General features: G+C 44.7%; 1 protein-coding gene across 1 annotated transcript in view; it reads left to right on the plus strand.

Annotated features, from left to right (window-relative positions):
- Positions 1-12,881, plus strand: part of LOC124619521 (transcription factor AP-2-beta) — a 336,149-nt gene that overhangs the window by 254,260 nt on the left and 69,008 nt on the right. The window contains exon 5 of the mRNA XM_047145969.1: positions 8,485-8,603. Within this exon, the coding sequence (XP_047001925.1) occupies positions 8,485-8,603 (119 nt within the window). The remainder of the gene's footprint in view (positions 1-8,484; positions 8,604-12,881) is intronic.

A 12,881-nucleotide genomic window follows, 5' to 3' on the forward strand; every position in this document is an offset into this window, starting at 1 on the left:
GATCGGCCAGGTTTGCGTGACAAACGACTCATCATGCTTTTGTTTACTGCCGCGTCTCCCCTTGTTGCGATTATGACAGACGTCTCTCCCAAAGACTCAACGTGCTTTTGTTCTCCGTCAGGTCTCTGCAAGCGCCTATGAATATCTGTGATGCTCTGGTTTTTCACCAAAAGAAACTCAATGACAGCGTTCTGCTTGCAACGCGCCTGCGATACAGACGCCATTTTGAAGGCTACGTACAGTATCGTCACCTATCGGAAATTCATGAAACTGTAGGGGCTGAACGGGGAATAGTCCACGACGTCCCACAACAAATTCCGCATTTTTTCAAGCGAAGTTGGCGGAGAGAAAAGTATTGCATTAGTTACTGAACGCCCCTCGTAATCTGCCCATCTTAGACGGGCCCAACAGCGTGCTCCTCCGGCCTTTGTGTCGTTGCGAGCCCGCGCCTCTTGCTACATCGCGCACCGCGAGCGGCCACCGAGCCGGCACCGGCCAAGTGCGAACCCGCGCGGACCCTTCGCGGAGTCGGAGGAGCCGCGCGCATGAGGAAGTCTTCGGCTGCGCCGCTTAATGGCCGCGGCCGATCGCCGTGGCGAGAGACAATAGGCGCCGCAGCGGGAGTTACAGCCCATTGTGGGAGGCTGTAACGAGACAGCTGTCTGGCTCGGCAGCTGCGCACACACGTACCGCCGCCGGTCGCTGCTGCCTTCCACCTGCCGCGCAGGCGCCCGGCCTCGTTACGGGCGGCTACAGCGCGCCAACGCGCGTACATTGGGGCCCTCTCAGACCAGTCCCGGAGCTCCCGTGGTAACAACGCCCGCAATCAGCAGCGCTCGCTCGGCGACCGCTGACACTCGGACACGGCGTCACGTCCGGCGAGCCAGCGGCGCCGTCTTGTTACTCCGTCACCAGCAGCGCGGCTCCGGCCGGTCCAGATTGGCAATACCGCGTGCGAGACACGGGCCCGTCACTCGCCATTTCGACGCGTTCTACAAGAGGGCTGCTGCGGTAACAATACACTCGTCCCCGCGGTAGACACGGGATCATGACGACAGGGTAGTACCTAACATCACTGATGTTGGGCGATTGCTCGGAGCACAATAGCTCGACCGCGTTGCCAGACCCAATTACGACAGAACGGCGTGACTTGGGGAACACAGAGACTAGATGCGTCCTCAGCTAACAGGCCACTCAGCTAGGGTTCCCAGGTGTACGGCTTCAGCCGGACAAGCCTGGCTTTTTACTGTCGTGTCCGGCCAAATACAGGGTGTTTCAAAAATGATGCTCAATATTCAGGGATATGACAGGATTGATCATTCCAAACAAAAAAGTCAAGTAAACATGGACTCTAAAACGAATATCTTAAGAGCTATGAGAAATTCTTGATCTTCTATACTGTAAAATATCGCGACAATGAGTACAAGCAAAAGTTAGTAGAGATTCGTGTTGCTGTAAAAAGAGCGATGCGCGAAGCATACAACCACTAGCACCGTCATACCTTAGCAAAAGATCTTGCTCAAAACCCACGGAAATTCAGGTCTTACGTAAAATCGGTAATCGGGTCGAAGGCTTCCATCCAGTCACTCACTGATCAGTCTGGCCTGGCAACGGAAGACAGCAAAACGAAAGCCGAAATTTTAAATTTAGCATTTGAGAAACCTTTCACGCAGGAGGATCGTACAAACATACCGCCGTTCGAGTCTCGTACAGATTCCCGTGTTGAGGACTAGTGATAGACATCCCTGGGGTTGTGAAGCAGCTGAATGGGTTGAAAATAAATAAATCGCCAGGTCCGGGCGGGAGTCCAGTTCGGTTTTACATAGAGTAATCTACTGCATTAGCTCCTTACTTAACTTGCATTTATCATGAATCTCTTGCCCGACGTAAAGTCCAGAGCGACTGGAAAAAAGCGCAGGTGACGCCTGTATATAAGAAGGAAGGAAGGACGGATCCTCAAAATTACAGTCCAATATCCTTAACATCGGTTTGTTGCAGGATTCTCGAACATATTCTCAGTTCGAATATAATGAATTTCCTTGAGACAGAGAAGTTACTGTCCATGCATCAGCATCGCTCCTGCGAAACGCAACTCGCCCTTTTTATACATTTTAGCCTGAAATATAATACATCGTATACAAAATAATATGAATTCTTTAAATGAAATAGATGAGATAATTTTAACCTGTGCAAGAATCGACAGTACACATGATACCGGTTATCTCTATAAGACAAGGTAATTATAGAGGAGGGTGATTCATTATAAACTTCTCTTTGTTTTTTATGTCCTTGTTTGCTTGTTTTGCATATAATTAGAAACACAAGTCGTTCAGTGTTAGTTTATTGTGTATTTTATATCCTTACAAAGTATGAATTGCATTTTAAAAGTAATAAAAATTTGTCTCTCGCGTAACTTCTGCACTTTTGTATAACTAAAGCAATTACTTTTGATACAAGTACAGTTTACATGCACATAGATAAAAGTATCTATATAATTATTGTTGCTATTTTGTGCTCAATAGAAAGTTATTCATCATGATCAAAGGCAAGTGTTTACCATTATTATTAATAAGTGCAAAAGTTGTTTACGAATAACAGAAACATGTTTTATATAAGATTTAAGAAATATTGAAGTGAAGTTTGATATGTTTTTGTTTTGCATTTTATTCCCTTTTTTGAGAAAATTGCATTTTCCAGCACTATATAATAGATCTCTATTGTTTTGCTCATATTTTTACAATCTACGACAACATCTTTCCATTTCACACTACAGATCAACAGTTTTCGAATAAAACTTGAATTGAACACTAACTATTTCAACTTTGATTTAAATGTTGTTTACTTTTAAGTGACAAGCAGGAGGATAACTGTAGATAACAGAAATGTTCCGTAAGCTACAGAGTCCTTTATATATCCTCACTCAGGTTCTAGACGGTTCACTGCTACCAGTTTCTGCAGGAATCTAGTAAGACATTGCTCACATACGCAAACAAAGGGCTCGAAATAAGGTAACGACCAGTAGCTATGCAACACACCTAACGTACAGGTAACGTGGTTATGACCTTAACTGACAATAAGGCTACTAGAAAAACTACCGTAGTCAACGCTTACTTCGGACAGTCTACGGTAGTTCTACAACTATAGTGTAAGGCCACCTGGAAACCTGCGAGTATCTGGACTACATTTCATTCGCATCTCGGGCGACGGCCCGTCCTCGTCCGATCACCGTCAGACGTTCCGTGGAATTAACACGCGCCGCCGCCCCCGCCGCCTCCGCCACGCGGCCAAGCCGCGCGCCGTGCTAATAGCCCGCCCCCGCCCCCGCCCCCGCCGCCTATTTGGGCACGTAGCGCCGCCGCCAGCTCTCATTATACGAGCCGGCGTCGCGGCACCCAGCGGTGCCTAACGAGCGCTTCTTGTTAAAACTGGCGGCGAACTGTCGCCCGCGCGCCTTGGCTGCGTCTCCGCCGACACCAGCTGATCACCCCGCCGCCGTGCACTCCCTTCTTTGTCGCTGCATCACCGAGATGTATCGCTCAGACATCGTTACTCCTTTCTCGACACCGAAAGATTTGATTCTCACCCAGATGGCAGTAGGTATCAATCTCAGCTCGACCACTGACATTTGGCTTTTGCATTGTTCCCATAAATCTCCTGGGACGAACCATTTCTTTAATAAGTCGTGAACTCCCTTACTTAACACTGCCCAACTGAGATATCCCACCTTCTGTAGTGTGCTCAACAATGACGAGCAGCTAAATCCCAACTTTCTTGTCTTGGTTTTTCCTTCTTATAAGTTCCTTCATCCTTTTCACACACACACACACACACACACACAGGGTGTCCCATTTACCTTGCTCACCCAAAACAACTTATTTCTGATGCGTTAAATGAAACATTGTTTCAACCTATGTTTTTTAACGTTATTTGGTAGTTCTTGCTGAGGGTATGTATTCCCACAGATATAGGAGATACGGCGTAGAGGTTAATTTTTTTTAAAATGGAACCATGTATATTTTCATCTTGGGTATTATTAAACCACTTCAGCTGTATTTAGTCCATTTTTATTGGATCACTACCGGTTTCGTCGCACTGAAAGCTTCATCTTCAGGTGAACATCTGCATAACAATAAATCCAGAAGGAATTGCGCCAATAGCTATTTACTTGATGCGTTTTGACAGATAGAACAGCCCTCCATTTTGTGGCAACCACTTCTTGGTTTTTCTTTCTGGCCAAAAATTGGGTCTTAATAGTTTTTCATTAGTTTTCACCTAGCCAAAGGATCACTGTGGTACGATGTGTTTAGGACCCATCCACTATTTTAGAATCAAGCTGTTTTATTCTATGACACACCGCCTTTCAGCGATCTTTCGTTCTGATGGAGAAATAATGTTGGGTACAAAGTTCTGAGCTTTACCACTTTAATGTTTTAGGTATGTGAGTACTAATATTTTGATATTCTCATACAAATCTTTTAAAATCTTAAAATAATTTACCATACCGGTGTATATCTCAGGTTTGTTACTCATCTGGACTTATTGTTATACAGATGTTCAGCTGAGGATGAGGCTTTTAGTGCCAGGAAACCGGTAGTGATCCAATAATAAAGGACTAAATACCCAAGATGACTACTCATAGCTGTGGTTGCCCTACCTACAAAGTTTCATACATGTACACTTTATTTGAGAATACATTTACCCTTTCCAACAGCTATTCAAAAATGTTTCACACAACGTAAGTCGTAAATCATAAACAAAGTCCATACCTCTACTACATAACTACATTGGCCTCGTAATGTGTACAATCAAGACAGTAAACAGCTCGGTTTCTTCACAGTCTGTGTACTCTTTGTCGTTTGCACAACTAAGTTTTATTGACAAAAATGGTATAGTGTCATAGATTTTTGAGTAGCTCTTGGAGAGGGTAAGCGTACTCTTGGATAAAATGTACATGGGTCCATTTAAAAATTTTCTATCCCGTATCTCCAACACCTGTGGGGATACATAAAACGTACACCCTGAGCAAGAACTACCGAGTGATATTAAGAAACATTGTTTGAAACAAATTTTCGTTTAACGTATCAGAAAAAGCTGCTTTTGGTTCAAAAATGGTTCAAATGGCTTTAAGCAGTATGGGACTCAACATCTGAGGTCATCAGTCCCTTAGCCTTAGAACTACTTAAACCTAACTAACACACACATTCATGCCCGAGGCAGGATTCTAACCTGTGACCGTAGCAACAGCACGGTTCCGGACTGAAGCGCCTAGAACCGCTCGGTCAACTGCGTTTGGTGAACAATATATATGGTACCTGAAACAAACACGCAATGAGACGAATAACACTTTTATTCTAAGAGAGTAATTACGCTGAACTCAACGCGATTTATGATGATCCGCTGGACATTACAACAGGCGGGACAGGGGTTTTAATAGGGTGTGTGATCACCCCGGACAGCAATGCACGTTCTGCAAAGTACTCCCAGGGTGGCCACAGAGTTAGTAAGGAGTTCTTGTGGTACTGCATTCCATTCCTCCAGCAGCATAGCTGACAACTGTTGGATGATGGTTGGTGCACGTGAACGTACTGGAGTACGTCTCCTTAACGCATTCCACTCGTTCTCGATGGGATTTAAGTCAGGGGAAAGAGCAGACCAGTCAACCCACTGAAATATCCTCTCGCTGCAAGAGCTGCATCACCTGCACAGTTTTAGGCGGCCGTGCACTGTCATCCACAAAAACGAAGTCAGTGCCGGATGCACCTCTGAAAGGACGCACATTAGGGAGTACAGTGCCACAATAACAGTGAGTTCAAATGGCTCTAAGTACTATGGGACTTAACATCTGAGGTCATCAGTCCCCTAGACTTAGAACTACTTAAAACTATCTAACCTGAGGACATCACACACATCCATGCCCGAGGCAGGATTCGAACCTGCGACCGTAGCAGCCGCGTGGTTCCGGACTGAAGCGCCTAGAACCGCTCGATCACTGGGAGGCCCAGATGGATCTGTCACCCAGGTGACACCCAATGACTATTCCACGTTCGAACTCAAGGAATTCTCCAGACTGTCCACTATGTTGTTGTCCGCAGCTCGTGGTCGTGCGGCAGCGTTCTCGCTTCCCGCGCCCGGGTTCCCGGGTTCGATTCCCGGTGGGGTCAGGGATTTTCTCTGCCTCGTGATGACTGGGTGTTGTGTGATGTCCTTAGGTTAGTTAGGTTTAAGTAGTTCTAAGTTGTAGGGGACTGATGACCATAGATGTTAAGTCCCATAGTGCTCAGAGCCATTTGAAGCGTTTGAACCACTATGTTGTTACTGCTTCTTTACTGATACCACACTACTCTCCGTCTCCCTTTATAATGACGAGTACGCCTCTCCTGACATCTAGTGGTCAATTTCGAAGTACATAGGATGCCCGGATACTTTTTATCGGGTAGTGTATAAGCCGACAGATGGCAGTTTCAGAGAACACGGGACAACAAATCTATTTTCAATGGCATACAAGCAAGTTGAAGGTAATATGCTCGTCTTCAGAACTTCACGCTACATTTTTAGCGGAGCAGTCATGAAACGCTGATACGTATGTCCGGTAGATCGTTGGCGAAACGGGCAGCCGCTGTCATAATTTGATCGACACTGTTGATCTATAGCACAGTTCAGTGACGTAATCGCCGATAGGGTCACTCAAAATTCAGATAGTTTGAATCGCAAGATGCGAAGTGTTTATTTTACCAAACTTCTTTACCGAGTTGTATCCGACCCGTAGCTCCGTATTAAACTGTAAAAGATCTTTGTCAATATCTTTTATGAAAGATGCCTTACAAAATCTTTGACGGTGTACTGAAGTACTTCTGTCAGGTTTTTTTAATAAAAGTTAGTGTTTGCTGCTCGTTTTTATAAAAGACCTGTCAAAGAACATTGACAGTGTAATACAGGTTTTATTCAGTTTGAGTATATATCCACGCTAATGCTCATAAATTAAGGATAATTGCAGAACGTGGCACTACACGAAATGGCGCTAATAGCATAGGCAAATAGGGAACACACACGACACAGTTCTTTAAGTCCACGGTATTGGTGATAAGTTCAGAAAACCGAAAGGAAACACACGTGCTACAAAACGCCACTGTTTTCTGCGCATGTACCAAGACAACAATACGGGATATGATCACCATGCACACGTAGACAGATCGCACAACGGGTTGGCATACTCTGAATCAGGTGGTCGAGCAGCTTCTGGGGTATAGCCTCCCATTTTTGCACAAGTGCCCGTCGGAGCTCTTGGAGTGTCGTAGGGGTTTGAAGAAGTGCAGCGATACGTCGGCCGAGGACATTCTAGATGTGCTCGATGGGGTTTAGGTCTGGAGAACAGGCAGGCCACTCCACTCGCCTGATATTTTCTGTTTCAAGGTACACCTCCGCGTAGGCAGCTCGGTGGCGCCGTCCGTTATCATCCATCAGGAGGAAGGTGGGACCCACTGCACTCCTGAAAAGGCGGACATACTGGTGCAAAATGACGTCCCGATACACCTGAACTGTTACAGTTCCTCTGTCAAAGACATGCAGGGGTGTACGTGCACCAATCATAATCCCACCCCACATTATCAAACCACGACCTCCATACATGTCCGTTTCAAGGACATTAAGGGGTTGGTATCTGGTCCCTGGTTCACGCCTGATGAAAACCCGCCGATAATCACTGTTCAGACTACAGCTGGACTCGTCCGTGAACGTAACCTGGGACCACGGTTCCAATGACCATGTACTGTGTTCTTGACACCGCGTTTGGTAGGCTCTCCTGTGACTAGGGGTCAGTGGAATACACCGTGGAAGTCTATGGGCGAATAAACCCCATGTCTTTTCAGTCGTCTGTAGACTGTGTGTCTGGAGACAACTGTTCCAGTGACTGCGGTTATGTCCCGAGCAAGGCTACCTGCAGTACTCCGTGGCCGTCTGCGGGCACTGATGGTGAGATATCGGTCTCCTTGTGGTTTTGTAGACTTTGGACGTCCCGTACTGCAGCGCCTGGACATGTTTCCTGTCTGCAGGAATCGTTGCCATAATCTTGAGATCACACTTTGTGGCACACGAAGGGCCGTACTACGACCTGCTGTGTTTGACCAACCTCCAGTCGCCGTAGTATTCTGCCCCTCATAATGTCATCAATATGTGTTCTTTGAGCCATCTTCAACACACAGTCACCATTAGCACGTCTGAAAACGTCTGAACACTTACTCGCTGTACCGTACTCTGACATGCACCAACACACCTCTACGCATGTGGACTGCTGTCAGCACCACCGTGCGACGACCGCAGGTCAAATGCACCGCATGGTCATACCTCGAGGTGATTTAAACCCACAAACCGCCCACCAGAGTGTTGTTTCACCATGTTTCAGCATTATCCTTAATTTTTGAGCATGAGTGTATTTGGATAGTGACAGGCCACGACGGGAGATCCTGACACTTGTGTTTCACTTTGCAGAGCCAAGTCGAAGAACGGCGGCCGCCTTCTGCGGGAGAAGCTGGAGAAGATCGGGCTGAACCTGCCGGCTGGCCGCCGGAAAGCTGCCAACGTCACTCTCCTCACGTCCCTGGTTGAAGGTGAGTGCCGCGCCTCTTGTCGCCGTCCGCTCCAGTCCAGCGGCTTGGGGTGGCAAGTGGTTCAGGGATATGCGACTCGTCGTGCACGTTGTTTGCCTTCGTCTAGTATTCGCTTCTCTTTGTTTACTATGTTCCTTGCCTTTATTTACCACTCAGTCATTCTAGCATCGTGTACCATTCTGTTCTTCTTCCTCCCTCTGATGCAGTTTTTGGAACACTATGAATGTACCTCTTGTTTGGTAGTATGCTGCATGGGAAGAAGGGAAGAGCAGGATCTAACGACGGATTGCGCAACAAACGAATAGGAAAATTAGTCTGCATTCGTAACTCAGTACTAATTTGTCGGCATATCTGTCTTATGACAGGTATCGACTGGACGTTCTCCCCTTTCCTCAATTCTGTGCTTCGTCCACGGTCTGCTACTAACTGCGACCTTTTTTTAATGTCACCCAACGTTCCAAGTTTCCTCTTTCTTTTTTTCCTGCAGTCACTGAAAGAAACTACAACTACACTTCGTTACAGGCAGTTTCTTTGCCGTATATACCCCAGCCAAGATGTTTTCCTTATTCTGACCAATTCCACTAATTTTATTTCCTCTCCTATCATCCTTAAGGACAGCCATTTCATTCGTTTGTTTACGAATGCATACATGCAGAAAAAAAATGGCTCTGAGCACTATGGGACTTAACTTCTGTGGTCATCAGTCCCCTAGAACTTAGAACTACTTAAACCTAACTAACCTAAGGACATCACACACATCCATGCCCGAGGCAGGATTCGAACCTGCGACCGTAGCAGTCGCGCGGTTCCGGACTGAGCGCCTTAACCGCGAGACCACCGCGGCCGGCCCATGCAGAAATATAGTCAAGAAATTACTTCCGCTTCTTACAACTTTCACCATTGTAACGATGACATAGTTGAATTGTACTTGGTATTGCAGTTCATAGCGCATATCTTAGAAAATAGATTAAGGAAAGGCAAACCTACGTTTCTGGCATTTGTAGACTTAGAGAAAGCTTTTGACAATGTTGACAGGAATACTCTCTTTCAAATTCTGAAGGTGGTAGCGGTAAAATACAGGGAACGAAAGGCTATTTACAATTTGTACAGAAACCAGAAAGCAGTTATAAGAGTCGAGGGGCATGAAAGGGAAGCAGTGGTTGTGAAGGGAGTGAGACAGGGTTGTAGCCTGATGTTATTCAATCTGTATATTGAGCAAGCAGTAAAGGAAACAAAAGAAAAGTTCGGAGTAGGTATTAAAATCCACGGAGAAGAAATAAAAACTTTGAGGTTCGCCGATGACGTTGTAATTCCGTCAGAGACAGCAAAGGACCTGGAAGAGCAGTTCAACGGAATGGACAGTGTCTTGAAAGGAGGATATACGATGAACATCAACAAAACCAAAACGAGGATAATGGAATGTAGTCGAATTAAGTCGGGTGATGCTGCGGGAATTAGATTAGGAAATGAGACACTTAAAGTAGTAAAGGAGTTTTGCTATTTGGGGAGCAAAATAACTGATGATGCTCGAACTAGAGAGGATATAAAATGTAGACTCGCTATGGCAAGGAAAGCGTTTCTGAAGAAGAGAAATTTGTTAACATCGAGTATAGATTTAAGTGCCAGGAAGTCATTTCTGAAAGTATTTGTATGGAGTGTAGCCATGTATGGAAATGAAATGTGAACTATGGAAATGAAATGTGAACGATAAATAGTTTGGACAAGAAGAGAATAGAAGCTTTCGAAACGTGCTGCTACAGAAGAATGCTGAATATGAGATAACTAATGAGGCGGTATTGAATAGAATTGGAGAGAAGAGAAATTTGTGGCAAAACCTGACTAGAAGGAGGGATCGGTTGGTAGGGCATATTCTGAGGCATCAAGGGATCACCAATTTGGTATTGGAGGGGATCGTGGAAGGTAAACATCGTAGAGGGAGACCAAGAGATGAATACCCTAAACAGATTCAGAAGGATGTAGGTTGCAGTAGGTACTAGGAGATGAAGAAGCTTGCACAGGATAAAGGAGTACGCAGAGTTGCATCAAACCAGTCTCTGGACTGAAGACCACAACAACAACGGCCCATAACTAGGTCTTCTTTGGTTTCTCATGACATTAAAAACTACGCACAACAAAAGAATTATCCGAATAGGACGGAAATCGGCAGATGTGATGTACATGTACTCGACAGCAAACAAATGATTACACTTTCACAAAAAGTTGGATGATTTATGCAAGAGAAAGAGCTTCGCAAATTGAGTAAGTGACTGACGCGCTGGACCGCATCTGAGCAATTAATCGCATGGCACTGACTGATAAATTTCTTCGGTGTCCTCTTGAGGGATAGCGTGCCAAATGCTATCCAATTGGCGTTAGATCGTCAAAATCCCGGTCTGGTTGGAGGGCCATACCCATAATGCTCCAAACGTTCTCATTTGGGAAGGGATCCGGCGACCTTGCTGGCCAAAGTGGAGTTTGGCAAGGACGAAGACAAGCAGCAGAAACTCTTACCATGTCCGGGAGGGCATTATCTTGCTGAATTATAAGCCCAGTATGGCTTGCCATGGAGGGCAACAAAACGGGAAGCAGAATATCGTCGCCGGAAGGTGCGACGGATCATAACCAAAGGGGTCCTGCTATGCAATGAAATGCAACCACAGACCACCACTCGTGGTTTTCGGGCAGTAAGGCAGGCGGCAATCACACTGGTATCCCACCATTTCCGTGACGTCTCCGTACACGTACTTACTGGTCATCAGGGCTTGGAGTGTACTTGTCCTTCCACTGGCATGGATATTTTTTCTTGTTACAGCGAAGAATGTGTTTTCTTGTGATTCTGAAAAAAATAAATAATCTACATCAGATATTAAGTTTGTTTTCATCAGGTCATATTCCATTAGGAATCGTTGGACTCAGTGGCTGTAAAATGATTATAATCAAGAAAGAATATAGCAGACAGTCGCGTATCAATCTTTATTTTATTTCAGATCTAGCTAGATTTCAGCTACAGAATAGCGAGTCATATAGAAGCAGAAAGCTCGTATACCCCCATGTTGTTGAAACGACCTTAAACTGCCCATAGCTCGGTTCACATTAAACAATTTGGGAATATACATGTTTTCTGGGTCTGTATTACTTGCTATTAAACGCGTTGATAATAGCTGTACTGTAGCTGAAATCTAACTAGATCTGCGGTAAAATACAGATTGCTACATGACTGTCTTCTGTGTTCTTCCCCTATTATAAGTGTGTTTCAGATGTCGTCTGGCGTCAAGATAAGACTGGTTGAAGCACCACAAGCTAAAATAAATACATAAATAAGCAAGAACTTCAATACTAACAAATACCGTTTCAATAGTATTGTGTGTTTCGTTAGTGAAACTACCTTTTTCTTACGACATTCAACCTTCCAAGATTAATGATCTAGATTTGCTAATTTGAGCGCCGTATACTTCTGGGAATAAGAAAAACATCTCTCTCTCTCTGACGATGATGCGGAAATAGTACCCGATGCTTAACTCATCGTATTATGCATCGTCGAAGAAGACGACAGCTCTACAAATTTATTGGCACACAGCTTACAAATGCAAATTTTCATTAGCACTCGTGAAGCGAGTATAATTTTTCCCTTCTCAGTCTCGAGCACATACTTGACATTTGCACTGATGCAAGATTTAATGCTTTGGACTCGTTCAATACTCGTATATCTTCACAAAGAGACATTCATATTTAGCATTAACAAGCATCGTATTTCATTGACTACTAGACACTCGCACAGCAAGCAAAACTAATTAATTTGGATAAACTAAACAGTAATTAAAAAGCATGGATCTGGAATTTATATCACAGATATTCGTCTTGCAGTTTTCTATACACATCTGTGGTTACTTCTCTTGTCACCTGACTTTGTTAAAAAAAAATCCATTCACTGACACTGGTCTGAGGCAGTTGACAACACTCGCAATCTAGTCTGGTCTAAACTAAAACAGTAAATCCACTTCATTATCCATTTGCGTAACTTTAACAAAACCATAAAAATTAAGAATGCTAGACAACCGAAAATACACTTGTAACAAACAACGTTCGTGAACCTGTCAGATTTCATGCTTCTAACCTTCCCAGACCATAAATGTGCGTTTCGCGTAACCTGAATACAGAAACGGGAATCTCTCAGAAGAAGTATTTTACAAACAGAAGTATTGTGTTCTAACTGACGTAACAGAACACGTAATTACCAGGACGAAATACGTCCTCGAAACACACCGGCAAATAAATTAT

This window comes from Schistocerca americana, chromosome 6, assembly GCF_021461395.2.
Source record: "Schistocerca americana isolate TAMUIC-IGC-003095 chromosome 6, iqSchAmer2.1, whole genome shotgun sequence".
Taxonomy (NCBI): Eukaryota; Metazoa; Arthropoda; class Insecta; order Orthoptera; family Acrididae; genus Schistocerca; species Schistocerca americana.